The sequence below is a fragment of the Sceloporus occidentalis genome, unplaced genomic scaffold (assembly GCF_023333645.1).
Source record: "Sceloporus occidentalis isolate IW3139 unplaced genomic scaffold, rSceOcc1.0.p SCAF_310, whole genome shotgun sequence".
Lineage (NCBI taxonomy): Eukaryota > Metazoa > Chordata > Lepidosauria > Squamata > Phrynosomatidae > Sceloporus > Sceloporus occidentalis.
Genome location: NW_028317290.1, coordinates 28,848 through 46,721, shown reverse-complemented (window position 1 = coordinate 46,721; position 17,874 = coordinate 28,848). Strand labels below are relative to the sequence as shown.

The 17,874-nt window shown below is 43.0% G+C and overlaps 1 protein-coding gene across 1 annotated transcript; it reads left to right on the top strand.

The window, feature by feature from the left end:
- Positions 1 to 410: 410 nt before the first annotated feature.
- On the top strand, positions 411 to 15,042 carry LOC149274922 (prostaglandin reductase 1-like; the record flags this gene model as incomplete). Its single annotated transcript, XM_089505100.1, has 7 exons — positions 411 to 421; positions 1,972 to 2,031; positions 2,819 to 2,986; positions 3,767 to 3,884; positions 13,312 to 13,467; positions 14,275 to 14,380; positions 14,918 to 15,042. Coding segments are annotated over exons 1-7 (744 nt in total), but the record flags the coding sequence as incomplete, so codon positions are not given.
- Positions 15,043 to 17,874: the final 2,832 nt, after the last annotated feature.

The following is a 17,874-nucleotide window of genomic DNA, read 5'->3' as shown; positions in this document are numbered from 1 at the left end:
GAAAATGACTTTTCTCTCCTGTCTAGATTGCATAATCTCCCATCAATTGTCCAAGTTGCTACCCTTGTGACCATGAGTGTTACGCCCCTGGTTCCCAGGCTGCCATTATCATTAGTAATGGTCCTGATTATTTATGCATCCACATTGGTACATGTATCTGTGATCAGGTATTAACTATTGTATTTGTTAGAGGAATTCATCTACGCGGAAATAGTTTTATGCTTCGAGAACTTTTTCAAAAAGTCTAAACTCAACCATTTAATGTTTGCGCTGAAAATCATAATTTATTTCTCAGAAGTCCATAAATTGTTTTCAAAAAAAGATTTTTTCTAAAGGCAAGCATTGTAGTACTTCTGCAGGTTTTTGAAGTTTAATATTAGGCTTTTCCATGTTTTCTTTGTGTGCGAAACATGGATTCCATGTAGGGACAGACATGGCAACTAGTGACGCATTCCATTCTGAACCTCTTTTAATCCTTTGAAGAAGCACCTTGCGTTTGGGTATTTCAGAAGTTCAACGGACTTATCAATTTCTGACCGTTCAGACAAGTTTGACATAAAGTAAGAAAGCAAAATCTTCATAGTCATCTACATGTTTTGACCATGAATCCGTATAATGTATCAAGGCATTAAAAACAGGCTGTTTACATTCCAGCTGTTTCTCGTTCTGTCAAGTTAGGAGTCACAAAATCTTCCTCATACCTTGCAACAAGCTTTTTCTTAAAGGGACAGTACATGTTCCCTGACACCTCTAACTAAAGAAGAATGCATGGTAGAGCACTCAGTGAGCAGTAGCATGTTCTAGTGAGCCAAGGCCTATGGTGGCAGAACTTGGTGGGCTGTTAACCCCCACTGGTTACTCTTTACTACACTTCACATGGGATGGTGAATGTTTACACAATCCTTTTGGTTAACTGGTTGTTAGTTACTAATTCATTACATTTCTTTTCCAAGTATTCTACATGGGGACTTTGTTAGTGTTAGCATATGAGGGCATTCGCACCTCAGATGGGTCTGGTCGGTCAAGTAAATACATAACTCATTTGGCCACTCAGCTTTTTAGTGAATAGACCTCTTTGCCATTTTGTCTTACTTTCCATTTTAATATATTTATTAGACTTGTGCATTCGTCTTCGGGCAAACATGAAAACGCACACAAAGAGTGCGTTTTCGTGTTCGTTCCGAAGACACGCCGAAGAGAAGACAGCGGCGGTAAAACGTAGGCGAAGACACAACAGACGAAGACCAACAGAGTCGCTCGTACAGACTTTAAAAAGTTAACCCCTAATGAAGCAACTTGTCCGGCAGATCCCACTGGTCTCCCTGTTCTATCATTTATTAACTGATAGAACAGGGAGACCAGTGGGATCTGCCGGGTAAGTTGCAGCACCAGGAGCCTAAAAGTCTGTACGAGCGACCAACAGAGTCGCTCGTACAGACTTTAAAAAGTTAATGAAGCAACTTGTCCGGCAGATCCCACTGGTCTCCCTGTTCTATCAGTTAATAAATGATAGAACAGGGAGACCAATGGTATCTGCCGGACAAGTTACGGCACCACGGGGTTAACGCGTACCGCAGCAGCTCTGGCACAGGAGTTTAACAGTCTGTACGAGCGACCCTATTGGTCGCCAGGAGGGGGCTTGTCTACCATCAACCATTTGCAGACGAGCCCCCTGCTGACGACCAATAGAGTTGATCATACGGACATTTAAACTCCTGGCGCCAGAGCTGCTGCGGTACGCGTTAACCCCGTATTAACCCCTTAACCGAAAAAAACGAAGAAAAACCGAACACGAAGAATGTCCACGAATATTCGCCCGAAGAGAAGACGGGAACAGGCGAATATTCGCGGAATACGAAGATTTTTTTTTTCCCCGAAGACGAACACGAAGAGCCCCCTGGTGCCCAAGTCTAATATTTATACTGTTTTTAATATGTGTGTTTAACTTTTCTGAGTTTTCTTTTCTACCAGGCCATACAGCAAACTAAAGTTGAAGGATGGTGATGTTATGATGGGATCACAAGTTGCCAGGTAAATTTCAAGCGAATTAGTGTCTTTAATAAAACAACTGCATTATATTTCTTTCACTTAATTGTACATTCCTTATTTGTAATATAGCTAAGGTCAGAGGCGAGCCTAGGGGTAGTAACATCTTGGTGCTGCATTTGTTTGGATCCCCCGTAACGTAAACACACACTAATACTAACGGACAAACCTGCTCTAACACCCACTCACCCTAACGTTTCCGCACACAGTACGTGCACAAGTCTACATCCTCTTCCTCGAACCAATAAGTCGAGGCTTATCCCTGACATTCTAACACACATACATTTACTCGGACCAGTTACTAACACTATACACCAACACACCAAATACTGCATATAACCAGACTCTCCCACTCTCCAAACATCATTATAGCTTGTCATAATATTGCATTAGATTAGAACGCTGTCACGTATATTTTGTTCTACCAGAAAATTGTCAATGTTATTATAAACATTAAACCTCTTGTGGTGCATTTAAAAACAAATCTTATGGCAATTAATAGATTATTGAAAATCCATCTTAAAGGGTGGTGCAAAAGGCTGTTTGTATTTAATATCCACATAACTGTTAATAACTGTATAATTCGTTAATGTTAAAATAATCCAGGCTCTGCTATGGAGAATCCCTATGTAGAGGTGGAACATCACTGATGCCAAGCTGTGATAGTCCCTATTACCCAGTTTCTTGATCTTCTATAAATATGGCCATATGAATTTTATTGCTTTCGCTGCATAAATTGATTTTGCTGACCATGTTTTCTCCTTGTTTTCAGGGTTATTGAAAGTAAAAATCCTGACTTCCCTGTAGGTGGCTATTTTGTTGCATATGCTGGGTGGACAACTCGTTTCATATCAGATGGTAAAGGGCTTCGTGCACTGCCTTCTAACTGGCCAGAGAATCTTCCCAAGTCATTGGCGCTGGGAGTACTAGGCATGCCTGGGTAAATTCCAATAGCAACTCTCATTAGTCCATAGTCCAGCATAAATTACAATAATAAATTAATCATAACCTGTTGACTGCAAGGTCAAAGTGCCAACCACATATCTGCTAAAAGCGATAACAGAAAAATGGGCCTGCAGCATTCTATTGCCTATACACAGAAGGCTTGTGTTTTTAAGTGAGGCTTTTAGACTTATATATGAGGCTTAGTTTGGGAGAATACTGTGATGTCAGTGGCTGACTGACAGCTTCTCTATATGTAAAATAAAGATTAGAAAAGTCTGATCTCTGCATGCATCTATCAATGTGATGTCAGCAGTGCCCCAATTCCCAATGTCAAAACTTCCTTCCTTCCCAAAATAAATGAATAAAAAAACACATTCTGGCACTTACATTTATATAAGTAATATTGTTTAAATAAAAATTACCTTATATGCTTTTATGGACAACAGTCACAAGTCATTGGCACAGGGCCCTCAGCTTGAGTTATAATGATGAGTTATAACCCTCAACACTTTTGTGTGGGCTAGGGGTGGAAATCAATGGCATATTTGTGTGAATGTGTATTTTCTTACTATATACCTGACTTTGGATATGCCACAATGTGCATTATCACCTGCATGGGCTGTGCGTGCAGTCTATCTGCTTAGGTTACCCAAACAGGGAAAAGGCTAAAAATAATTTAAAATATTAAATCCAGACCATCTAATATATTAAATAATTTTCACATAACAATATGGAGGAATCTACCATTTTTTATGTTTTCTTATATTCTCCATAGAATGACAGCTTATATTGGCCTGTTAGAAATATGCAAGCCAAAACACGGGGAAGTTGTCCTTGTCAACTGTGCAGCTGGAGCTGTTGGCTCTGTAGTTGGACAGATTGACAAAATCAAGGTACGTAAACTAAGAGCAACTGACTAGGTTGTGACCACTATGATTTCTATGCATTTGCCATTAGATATCCATGATCATGAGCAGTGGATGGAAAAGTGGGGGTGCACAGAGACCTGACAAGTTTCTCTGAGATAACGCCTAACACTCAATAGTAAATACTAGACTTGGGCACCAGGGGGCTCTTCGTGTTCGTCTTCGTGCTCGTCTTCGGGGGGAAAAAAACCTTCGTATTCCGCGAATATTCGCCCGTTCCTGTCTTCTCTTCGGGCGAATATTCGCGGACATTCTTCGTGCTCGTTTAATCTTCGTCTCCTTCCCGGTTGCCTAGCAGGGGTTAATACGGGGTTAACAACACATCGGAGCAGCAGCAGCTGCCGTGAAGGAACGTGTGTGCAACTCTATTGGTCGTTTCGGCAGGGGGCTGGTCTGGCATCAACAAGTGAATTGCAGAACGCACTTCATTCGTTGATGGCAGGCCAGCCCCCTGCCGAAACGACCAATAGAGTTGCACACACGTACTGAGGTGTACTGTACACAAAATGACCTAGAGACAAATGCTCCAAGGAACTTGGCCTCCGTTTATCATACACAGTCACACATCCATAGATGTTTAATAAAAGAATAGGGATTATTTTAAATTTTTTAATTGATTTTGGACCACTTGTAATACATGCCTAACATTTGCTACCTATTCACAATGGCATACTTTGCAACAACCCAACTTTTACTGGACAGGACTGGAAAAAAGCAGGACTGTCCACCAAAATCTTAGGTGTGTTGGCAGGTATGCGGATGGAAAAATGTTGGACAAGAACTAAAAAATAGCTTAGGGTTAATGTACGGTTATGTTTAAGATTAGTAGCAGTGCACTGGTTTGGTTAAAGATGTATTATGTCTAAATAATAATTTAATTTTAATTTTAAGGGGTTTTAAAAAATTAAGGGGTTTATTTAAATGTATTTTAAAGTTAGATTTATTATTTAGTACTTTATTATATTTATTTAATGTTTATACTAGTGCTACCTACCGAGCTATAACTACCAACGTGTATTTTGCATACCTAGATAGCTAAATTAGATGGGACAGGACTGGAAAAAAGCAGGACTGTCCCTGAAAAAGTTGGGTCTGTTGGCAGGTATGTGGATGGAAAAATGTTATAGTATGAAGTGTGAGTTATAGCGTTAATGCTAGTGAGTGTAGAAGTGAAGGCCAGGACAAATAACAAGAGGAAAGGTCCTTGTGATTTGTGCATTGTACGTGTATGTGTTATGTGTGTTATGGGTGTTGTCACTGTGTGTTATATGTGTTATGTATTATGTCACTGTGTTATTTGTGTTATTGTGTGTGTTATGTTTGGTTGGTTGGTTGTGTATCAGAAGGAAAATAATGAAATGGAAATGGAAAAGGAAATGGAAAAGGCGAATGAGTGGGCAATTGGCGACCCACTCACCTGTTTCACCCCAGAGCAAAGCATCCAAACACTGTCAGTCCTAGACGTTTGGCAGCGGACTTCCAGAGCTCAGACACAAGGCCCTAGCGTAAGCTGGCCACTCCGGCGGAGGTAGCAGGCGTTGCCACACCGCAAACAGACGCAGCCAGGGGGGAGAAACTGCCCTTACCATTAGGGACATTTTGGGCATGACTCTAGCCAGGAAGCAAACTGGCACGGAAGAGATGCTGGCACCACCACCACCACCAGCAGCAGCAGTGAAAAATGGGAAAGGCGAATGAGTGGGCAATTGGCGACCCACTCACCTGTTTCACCCCAGGGCAAAGCACCCAAACACTGTCAGTCTTAGACGTTTGGCAGCAGACTTCCAGAGCTCAGACACTAGGCCCTAGCGTAAGCTGGCCACTCCGGCGGAGGTAGCAGGCGTTGCCACACCGCAAACAGACGCAGCCAGGGGGGAGAAACTGCCCTTACCATTAGGGACATTTTGGGCATGACTCTAGCCAGGAAGCAAACTGGCACGGAAGAGATGCTGGCACCACCACCACCACCAGCAGCAGCAGTGAAAAATGGGAAAGGCGAATGAGTGGGCAATTGGCGACCCACTCACCTGTTTCACCCCAGGGCAAAGCACCCAAACACTGTCAGTCTTAGACGTTTGGCAGCAGACTTCCAGAGCTCAGACACTAGGCCCTAGCGTAAGCTGGCCACTCCGGCGGAGGTAGCAGGCGTTGCCACACCGCAAACAGACGCAGCCAGGGGGGAGAAACTGCCCTTACCATTAGGGACATTTTGGGCATGACTCTAGCCAGGAAGCAAACTGGCACGGAAGAGATGCTGGCACCACCACCACCAGCAGCAGCAGTGAAAAATGGGAAAGGCGAATGAGTGGGCAATTGGCGACCCACTCACCTGTTTCACCCCAGGGCAAAGCACCCAAACACTGTCAGTCTTAGACGTTTGGCAGCAGACTTCCAGAGCTCAGACACTAGGCCCTAGCGTAAGCTGGCCACTCCGGCGGAGGTAGCAGGCGTTGCCACACCGCAAACAGACGCAGCCAGGGGGGAGAAACTGCCCTTACCATTAGGGACATTTTGGGCATGACTCTAGCCAGGAAGCAAACTGGCACGGAAGAGATGCTGGCACCACCACCACCAGCAGCAGCAGTGAAAAATGGGAAAGGCGAATGAGTGGGCAATTGGCGACCCACTCACCTGTTTCACCCCAGGGCAAAGCACCCAAACACTGTCAGTCTTAGACGTTTGGCAGCAGACTTCCAGAGCTCAGACACTAGGCCCTAGCGTAAGCTGGCCACTCCGGCGGAGGTAGCAGGCGTTGCCACACCGCAAACAGACGCAGCCAGGGGGGAGAAACTGCCCTTACCATTAGGGACATTTTGGGCATGACTCTAGCCAGGAAGCAAACTGGCACGGAAGAGATGCTGGCACCACCACCACCAGCAGCAGCAGTGAAAAATGGGAAAGGCGAATGAGTGGGCAATTGGCAACCCACTCACCTGTTTCACCCCAGGGCAAAGCACCCAAACACTGTCAGTCTTAGACGTTTGGCAGCAGACTTCCAGAGCTCAGACACTAGGCCCTAGCGTAAGCTGGCCACTCCGGCGGAGGTAGCAGGCGTTGCCACACCGCAAACAGATGCAGCCAGGGGGGAGAAACTGCCCTCACCATTAGGGACATTTTGGGCATGACTCTAGCCAGGAAGCGAACTGGCATTGAAGAGATGCTGGCACCACCAGCAGCAGCAGCAGAATTGGGAAAGGCGAATGAGTGGGCAATTGGCAACCCACTCACCTGTTTCACCCCAGGGCAAAGCATCCAAACACTGTCAGTCCTTGGCGTTTGGGAGCGGACTTCCAGAACTCAGACACAAGGCCCTAGCGTAAGCTGGCTACACTGGCGGAGGTAGCAGGCGTTGCCACTCCGCAGCAAGTGCAACCAGGGGGGAGAAACTGCCCTTACCATTAGGGACATTTGAGGCATGACACTAGCCAGGAAGCGAACTGGCATTGAAGAGATGCTGGCACCACCAGCAGCAGCAGCAGAATTGGGAAAGGCGAATGAGTGGGCAATTGGCAACCCACTCACCTGTTTCACCCCAGGGCAAAGCATCCAAACACTGTCAGTCCTTGGCGTTTGGGAGCGGACTTCCAGAACTCAGACACAAGGCCCTAGCGTAAGCTGGCTACACCGGCAGAGGTAGCAGGCGTTGCCACACCGCAAACAGACGCAGCCAGGGGGGAGAAACTACCCTCTCCATTAGGGACATTTAAGGCATGACACTAGCCAGGAAGCGAACTGGCAGAGAAGAGACGCTGGCACCACCACCACCACCAGCAGCAGCATTGGAAAAGGCGAATGAGTGGGCAATTGACGACCCGCTCACCTGTTTCACCCCAGGGCAAAGCATCCGAAGACTGTCAGTCCTTGACGTTTGGGAGCGGACTTCCAGAACTCAGACACTAGGCCCTAGCGTAAATTGGCTACACCGGCGGAGGTAGCAGGCATTGCCACACCGCAGCAAGTGCAACCAGGGGGGGAAACTACCCTCTCCATTAGGGACATTTGAGGCATGATTTCAGCCAGGAAGCGAACTGGCAAAAGATAGTGGCACCACCACCAGCAGCAGCGTTGGAAACGGAAAAAGGTGAATGAGTGGGCAATTGACGACCCGCTCACCTGTTTCACCCCAGGGCAAAGCATGAAAGTCTGTCAGTCCATGGCGTTTGGGAGCGGACTTCCAGAACTCAGACACTAGGCCCTAGCGTAAATTGGCTACACCGGCGGAGGTAGCAGACGTTGCCACACCACAAACACGTGCAACCAGGGGGAGAAACTACCTTAAACATTACAGAGAAAAAAAATTAACTTTCCAAGCTAAGAGCTGGGTAACCCAACTTGGGCAGATTGAATTTAAGAAAGGCAATCTGCTCCATCAGATGAGGTGCCATGCGTGAGCGCTGTGGACTCAGTATGTTTCCAGTCATAGAAAACACGCGCTCACTTTGAACAGTGGTTGGCGGACATGATAGTAGCTGCTGCGCAACCCATGAGAGTGCAGGCCACACACTCTTCTTTTCATCCCAGTAGCTAAGAGGATCAACATTAGGCGCAGAAGGAACTTCACAGAGGTAAAGTTTGACCATTTCAGCAGCACTACTCTCCTTTCTGCTGCTAGCTCTGTCAGATGGTCCAACTATACTCCCAAGTGCCTCTTCCCAAAACGCAGCTGCTCCACTCAGCTGTGTTGTGCTGCTTGTGGCACTGCTGCTGATGCTGCTGCTAGGAGTAGCAGACCACATCATCTCTTCCTCCTCCTGCACCTCTCCCTCCTCGGACAGCATTCCCATTTTACGCTGCCAGTCACGCACCTTGTTGACCAATTGCTCCCGGTAGCTACTGAGAACATTAAATTTCAAAGCTAGCTTTCCCTTAATTCTTGGATCGCAAAGGCACGCTAGCATTATTTCGGGACTCTCTTCCATTCGTTTGCGAAGGTGTACTTTTAGCAGATCCTTCAGCTTCCTGGCTATGGCTGCTACGTCAGGATGTAGAGTGCCACCTTGAACAGCCTCACGGTTTCCAAGGAACACATCCATCTTGCTGCCTAGATGGGAGAACACTGGGATTACCTGGGCCAGACTGGCAGTGTTTGATCTTAAATTTTCTGTGGCATCCCTGAATGGTTTAAGGACTGCCACTAGCTGGGCGATCACTGTCGAATCCTCCCTATTCAATGGAGAGGTAATCCCAATATTGTGCTCTGAGGCAAGATTATGGATTGCCCTCTGCTGCTCCAAAATCCTCTCCAGCATGTCTAACGTGGAGTTCCACCGTGTACTGACATCCTGGTATAGGCAGTGTACGGGAAGACCTGACCTCTCTTGCTCTTCCCTCAAAAGTTGGCTAGCCTTAACACTATGGTGAAAGTGCCCAGCGATCTTTCTGCAGCGGGACAGAACTACTGCTGCCACATTAGTTCCTTCTGACATTGCTGCCTTCACTACAAGATGGATGATGTGGGCTGCACAGCGCAGCTTCCTTAGACACACCGGGCTGCCACCAGTGTGCTGTCAAAGAAAGAAAGGCATGCTGGCCGCTAGGTGCACTCCACAAATCTGTAGTGAAATGAGCACACTGACCAGCAGCCTTGGAAAGCTCCTCTTTCACTGCTGCAACACAGGACCGATACAATGAGGGGACAATGTTCCTGCTGAAAGTGGAACGTGACGGAACTGTATATTGTGGAGCCACAGCCGCCATCAATTGTTTGAAAGGCTCCCCTTCGAACATAGAGAAGGATGCCCCTCCAACAGCAATGAACTGACCAATCAGTCGCGTTACTTTATTGGCCTGCTGTTTGGGCATTGACCTTTTGGATTGGAATGCCACAAATTGTTCCAGGGTGGGCTGGACATGCAGTGCTCCAACCTGCCTTGGTCTCTGGCTGCCAGCACTAGCTGCTGCTGCTGCTGCTGCTGCTGCTATTGGCTCAGAAGAAGAAGCTGTTGGGGTTTTTCCACGGCCACCAGCTATGCTGCCTGCACTAAGTTTTACTTCTGCATCTTTCCCCAATAGCACAGCGTTGTGTTGAGTGCTGAGGTGATGCTTCATGCTAGCACTGGTAAAATGGCCAGACACTTTCCCTTTGCTAATTAGCTTCCCACAATGTTTGCACTTTCCATAGCGCCCTTCTTCAACATTTTCAAAGTGCTCCCAAATTGGGGCGCGCATAGCCTTGGAGTGTGCCTTGGGTGCTGCTCCTACTGCTCGGGGTGGATGAACAGAGGCAGAACTAGTGGTGGTGGGACTGGTGGTAACAGTACTGGCCATAGTGGGACTGCTAAATGCTAGGTTTTGCTAGGTTTTGCTGCTGCTGCTGCTGGTGGTGGTGGTGATGGTGATGATCGTAGCGGAGAAGGTGGAGGCTCAGGGGAAAATTGTGCACTAGTCATTTGGACACTGCTCCCTGAGGAATCTGATTCCTGACCACTCATCTCCTCTACTTCCTCTGGCTCATAGTCTAGCTCTTCATTAGCCAGATCAAATGGAATTCCTGCTAGGCTGGAGCTAAGACTGATATCGTCGTGAGACTCGTGACTAGTAGTAGTGCGAGCAGGAAGAATAGACTCTGCACTTGGCCTCTCAGTCTCAGGCTCCTCTGCTACCTCGCTAGGTGAAGTCCCACTATGTGTAGCCCTCTCTCTAACTGTCTTTACAAAAATTTTGTAAGGACTTGGTGGCTTGCTAGAGGTACTAGGAGGACATGGCGTGGCGGTACCAGTGGGAACAGTAGGCGCAGCACTAGTGGTGGTAGAGGCGGTGGGGGTGGTTTTCCCTACAAAGGAATGAGATCGCTTTTGTTTGGGACCCCTCTGAGTCTTGCTGCTAATTTGGCTCTGCTTGGTACCTTGCATGCTGCTTGTGGATGGGGAAGATGCTGCTTGGGGCAAAAGGCACTTCTTTTTAGTCACTGGGCTGGTACTACTTGTGCTACCCTTTAACTTTGAACGTGCTTCTGGTGCTTTAGGCTTTCCGTAAAAAACCATAGAGCTTGTGGGCCTAGCTGCACTACTACTGCCTGCTTTTGGTGCCTTTCCTTTACTTGATGATCCTTCAAGCAATGCTTCCCCAAATGATAAGCGAGAGCTTGGCCTACTTGGCCGACTAGACTGACGCAAAGGCTGCATCTTAGAACTGGTGGTGGTGGTGGTGGTGGTGGTGGTAGATGGAGCTTGTCCCTCCTTAGTCCCAAAAGGAGGATCCATTTCAAATTTTGTGTTGTGTGTGTAGTGTAGTGTAGTGTTTAAAAAACTATAAAAAAAATAAAAAAAAAATAAATAAAAAAAAGGAAAAATGAATTAAAGACAAAAAAATTAGAGGAAGTTCTCTTCAGTGCTACTGCTTAAAAAGTAAAACTATGCACTACTGCACTGTGCTGTTGTGTGCAATCTGGCAAAGTGCTAAAGTTATTTAAATTATTAACTATTTAATAACTAGCAGTATTTTATTTTTAATTTGAATTTACACAGGCCTAAGAGCTTAGCCTACTACTATGCTAGCCTAAAGCTATATTTCCTTACTATAAGTCTACCTCTAGGCAGACGCTCTCAAACCCACTAAGCTAAAGTGAGGTTAAATCAGATTCAGTATGATTTATTAATTAATATTAAGTTATATAATATTAATAGATTAGAAATAATTTACTTATATATTATGTATTATAGATAGAAGAATATAGATTATGAATTAGAATTTAGAATTAGAATTACTTATATTATAGATTATGAATTAGAATTTATATTGTTATATATTATTTATATATAGTATATATATATATGACTGACAAATATATATATAATATTATAATGAACTATTAAATTATAGACTCTATTAAATTATTATTTATAAATTCTATTTAATTTATTTAAGCAGGACAGGCAGTAGGCACTAGTGCCAGCCCAGGGCAAGGGCACCCCAGTGCCACTGAGACACTGGGTGCACTGTCAACTCAACAGCACTTACACTACAGTTGATGACAAATTAAATAAAAAAAAATTAAATTAATCAAATTATTATTATTAATTATATTAAGTAGCACTGAAGTGAGGATGAAGTACACTGTGAGAAATGGCAGGCTAAGGCTTACCAGTCTCACACAGAACAGAACAATCTCTCTGTAACGCTCGGATGCAGCACAGCAGTGTTGCCAAAGCAGTCACAGCGAAAAATGAATGGATCTCTCAGGCAAGCTCTGGTCTTATAAAGGCGCCTTCAGAATTCAAAAAACAGCAGCACAGGCATTGGACGAGACCCTTAGCGTGACGTCACAAGAGTGAGCTGATTGGACAGACGAGATCAGCTCACTCCTGTTTGAAATTTTGGCGGCTGCGCGGCAAAAACGAAGACGATCACGAAGAATCTTCGATTCTTCGTGGTTGTGAGTCTTCGTCTTCTCCTACGTTTTGCCGGCACTGTATTCTCTTCGGCGTGTCTTCGGAACGAACAAAAAAACGGCCTCTTCGTGCTCGTTTTCATGTTCGCCCGAAGACGAATGCGCAAGTCTAGTAAATACTGTGAGATGTGTTTTCCTTTGGAGTTGGCCTAGGGCCACTTCTTCAATCTCTACCCCTGCAGAAGGCATCCCAAATACAATAAAAGGGCCTGTGCGTAGGCATATGATGTCATAACGCTGTGCACCACATCGTAAAGGCGAGCATCGTCTTTTAATGAAGTCTATGGGGGCTGGGCTGAGCTGACACAACATCCATAATGTTGGTTAGCAAGATCTACTTTCACTGAGGAGCTAGATCATCTGAGAGGATGGTCTGCTCCCTAGTTTTGTACCAGAGGTACTGTTGTCTCCCTGAACTTGCTGCCCTAGACCTAGTCGCCCTAAGCCAGGATACATCACTACTGTGAGATGACCAAGTCCTTAGTGAATTCACTCTCTTTTTGTCTGTGGGCACTATGCTTCACTAAGGGAATATAAACTCATATCTATCATATAATTTGGTAATAGCATGTTATTATAAAATATTTTTATAGCGGACATTTTCTATGGAATTCCACATTTTTGTTAACTTTGCTTAGCAAATGCTTGATTGTAATCCAATGTGTTATATACAATGAACACTTTGTTGGTTTTGTTGTTAATATGACAATAATCATCCCAATCTTACATGATTTTCTGGCTGATGCACAAAACGGCAAAGTAAATCATAATGGTCAAGAAGAACGTATTGTTGATCTCGCATACCTCTGATAGCATTGAGTCAGCTGCAATCGTGCCCTGTGATTTGTGGTTTGATAACCAGGACAACTAACTTTTATTAGGTAGAAAAGTATTACATGAAGTCTTAAAACTATGTTGCGGTGAACAACCTTTAAATTAAATTTCCAATGTTGAATAAAGCCATTTTTGCTTGTGCTAATTTGAACTACTTGTATTCCTGCTCAGGGCTGTAAGGCAGTTGGATCTGCTGGCTCAGATGACAAAATTGCCTATCTAAAGGAAATTGGTTTTGATGAAGCCTTTAACTACAAGACAGTGAGCTCTTTGGAGGAAGCTCTGAAACAAGCATCTCCAGAGGGATTTGATTGTTATTTTGAGAATGTAAGTTTATATTTTTGAAACATTTTAAACAGTGCCTTAATCTCCAACATTATAGGTTTGCAAATCAGGAAGGGCAGGGGTCAGTGACAAAAAAACCCTGTTATTGGGAAAAGTACTGGAGGCCTCTGGAAGGGACTGGTACAGTTACAAATGCCATGTAGCCATGTAATAAGTTTACACGCACTGGGTGAATGCATTCGCACTGTGTGGGCTCCCATTGACTCCTGCGGGACATTTTCCTGCACCATCCTTATTGGGGATGTCCTAGCTTCTACTATTATGTCGTAATGACCATTCAAAAATATTCTTAATATAAAAGGAGGTTTAACATAAAATCCCTTTTTAAAGAACATGGGGCATGTCAGTAGAGATACTGCACTTCATATGCTTTTGTGTAATTACTGCCAATTGACATTTCTATACAAAAATATTTGGTTTTAGAAAACTTTATTTTCAATATATCCTTTATTCATATGCATTAACATTCATACACATTCATATGTCCTTCATTTTTATATGAACTATTGTAAAAGTGTTAAGGTGAATTGACAAAAGCATTGCCATCACTTATCTGTGATGGGTTAACACTACGGTTGAATGAGTTCTGTTTAAATACTACAAAACTTTGAGCTTCTAAATAGGTTTTGTGCTGCCCTCTTTTGTTTAACACTCACACGGTATGTTATATTTACACAGACACACATATATAATATATATGTATATATATTAATTTAAAATAGGGCATTGGTCACACTGGCTCTTTGTGTAACTGTGATTACAATGCGATATATCTGTTTATTTTTTAAGGTTGGTGGAACGTATGCAGATACAGCTCTGCAACAAATTAAAAACTTTGGAAGAATTGCTGTGTGCGGGGCTATCTCCATGTACAACGATTCAGTGCCTCAAACAGGTATGTGGTTAAACTCCATTGTAGGTTAGGCAACAAACCTTTCTGAATGCGCCTAAAAATATTCAGAAAGCCCTAAAGCTTCTTCACTTCAACCTTGTCAACATTTCACACTAATCTTTACTGCATGATCATCAGTTGTTTGTTATTCAAACCTATATTTACTGTAAAATGTAATGAGTTAGACAACATTTGTTTTTAATAAACATTGTGTAATTTAGACCGAACGTTACTATTTTATATCTTAAAATAGGGAAATGTAGTGAGATTAGTCAAGCTTATTTTTTTTTAAAAGTCGACATACCTAGCAACTTTACAGGGCAGGCTACTTGGTGTACCTCCCTCTTGGGGGAGTGGCTTAGTACAGGGGTGGGGCTAGTCCCAGAGTGTCTTTTGTGGGAGGGAATGTGGGCAAAGAGTGGGTGTGGCCACATGTCATTCTTGGGTACAAAGAAACCGACCTGTTGAAGCACTTATGCACATCGGCAATGTATAATCCAGTTTCCATTTACTGAATTTATGAATATCTTTCCCCTATAGGACCATTCATACAACCTTATTTACTCTTTAAACAACTCCACATGGAAGGGTTTCTAGTGAGTAGCTGGGAGGACAAACCACAGCATCAGGAAGGTCAGAAACAACTCTTTGAGTGGGTTGTGGAGGTAATAATTTCCTATTCTTTCTCTGTAAATAAATAATAAAAAAAATCCCTGTTGTGCACATACTCTAGACCATACTGAGAAAATAACATCTTTAATGTGGCGTGACTTTAGATTACTTGTCCGTTATAGGATAGAACTAAGGACTGTTGTTTTGTCAGCTTTCGCCAATACCCTCATAGTGTTAGAATACGTAACAGATAATGTATGTGCCATTGATCCAAGGAAACCAGATTTTCTCATAATATTTAGATACCTTTTCCCTTTTCAACGGGACGTTTTGTCAATGCAATTTCTTTGCCTTCTTTTGGTTTATACGTTGAGGTTTGTATAAATATGACCACTTATTCAATGGAGTCCCATTAAAGTCAACAGAGTATACATCTTCTAACCACTTGAGATTGGTATTTTACATACATGCAAAAGGGGCAATTTTAAAATTTGCTGGAATTGGGTGTAGAATGGATCTTGTATTTGTGCCCCCAAATTATGTGTTTTCTTTGTTCCATTAGAAAATCAGCCGTTTCCAGTTACATCGTTTCCAGTTAATCGTTTATTTACAACATTAACCCCTTCTGCACTGGATTTCTGATCCATTTAATATATATATATATATATATAGATATATATATACTTTTCTTTCAAAAACAAGAACATTTCTAAGCAACCCCAAACTTTTGAACAGTATAGTATATATACTGTGTATATATATATATATATATATATATATATATATATATATATATATTGTGACAGTGTAAATTCCAGGGAGATGCTTAGTGTGGCATTTCGGTACAGGTGCTATCCAGATCATAAATATGGGTCCCTGGGGTGGAGCAATTGGAGAGCAGGGTGGGCCAATGCTCCGTCCCCATTCTGTGGAAAATCCATGCCGGCTTTTCCAGGAGGTTAGAAGTCTGCAGGATCCGGTCCGGGATTCCTATGGAGCCGGCATCAGGCACAGGTGCTGGACATTAAAAACCCCTGGAGCCTGATAATCAGAGAGACTGTTGGGGGAAGAGGAAGTTCCCTGTGCTCCCAGGGCAAGGAGAGGCCTTGAACAAGAAGACCATCCCTGAGCCAAGTGAGGCAATACCTGCCTAGACATTTTGTGTGTTGTCTGGGGGAGGTTTTCCAGAGCCTGGCGTAGCTGGGTCCGGCTGGAAGGTTGAGGTAGTGGGTGATTAGGCTGGGCAGTCTGGACCAGCATAGTTCAGTTAGAGAGGGCTCCAATTGGGAGGTTTTCTTTTTATGATTTGGTTTTTGGGGGTTTAAGTGATTAAAATAAAGTGCTGTTTTGTTCAAAGCTGGTGTTCCCGACTCTGATTGTCCTAGAGGACTGTGCTTAGGACCCCTAAATGTGACATGTATGGCCATCATGCAACAGGGTTTGTCACAATATATATATATATATATATATATATATATATATATATATATATATATATATATATATATATATATAATATACGGTATATTGTTTTCTTAGCTCTCTGCCAACATAAACCTTCTGGTCCAGGGTAGCAGAACGTTGACTCCAATCCAGCTTCAGTCCCCTCTAGGTGGAGATCTAATCTCTGATAATTAGCCGCTGGCATTTTTACAATGGAATTTATACTGGAAAAAAATGTAAGGGGGGGGGGGAGGAGCGTAAAGGAATGATTCAAGGTGCTAACCTTATGCCATAAAATATATCATAAACCACCCAAGATCAAAGAGGAGAGCCAGAGAGTCCCGTGGGCTATAGAGGCAGAAGCATCTCTTTTTCAGGTAAATACACTCTGTAATTTACGTTCATTACATACAAGATTTACTGATCACGTATGTTGTTCAGGACCAGCCATGTTAGTCATATAAATGGAAAAAAAATTGTATAGGGGTCATAGCTTTCTTATTAGACTAACGTGTTTATTTTAGGATGTTCTCTTATCCACCACCCATTCCCATGGTATGAGTTTTGCTTTGAGGTTGATATTCTAGAACGCTCAATGCTATTTTTTATATATTTTAATTAAATATAATTTTGTTTGGTTACGGCAAAAAAATAGTGTAAAACACAAGGGTGGAAAAAATACTTAACACAATCTTTAGTATATGAAGGCTAAAGTATTGCTAAATAAAGTGTTAAGGTGACTAAACTATCCTTACACTACGCTTTTTGATGCTATTATAGCGCAATATTTTGTCTTATAAATATCTTAACAATATATTGATAATACACAATTATTGAATTTCATTTTTAATAATATTTATTATTATAATTATCTTATGTGGCACCATCATATTCCACAGTAATGTACTATAGGATATATATATATATATATATATATATATATATATATATATATATATGTGTGTGTTTTCTACTATGTTTTATATTATGTTTTGGTTGCTGTTTTACAGAATGGCTCTGGAAAACTCTGGAAGCGAAATGGTTGCAGACACAAACTCCGAAAAAGGAGTTTTTTTCTTTGTGGGCTGAAATATTAAATGCGAGAGAGAGAGAGAACCACAATTTAGGTAACATTCTAGAAAGCTGTTACAAAACATGACACAACAAAAGTTTTACCGAGAGGGTGGTTGATGCATGGCACAGCCTTCCAGATGAAGTAGTTGAGGCTTAACCAAGCTAGCTTGGCACTCAAATACAACACTTCTGAATTAAGTCACCCATACTCAAGCAGGGGTATGTTTCATTAATGTTCGTGAGCTCAGCTGTTCTGAGAAAAGTTAAAAGGAGTGCTAATTCACATACAATAACACTTTCTATAAAAGTGTAAAATAATTGTCTTTCTGACTATGCTTGGCTTGCTGTGTGATTTTTAACTCAGGCAT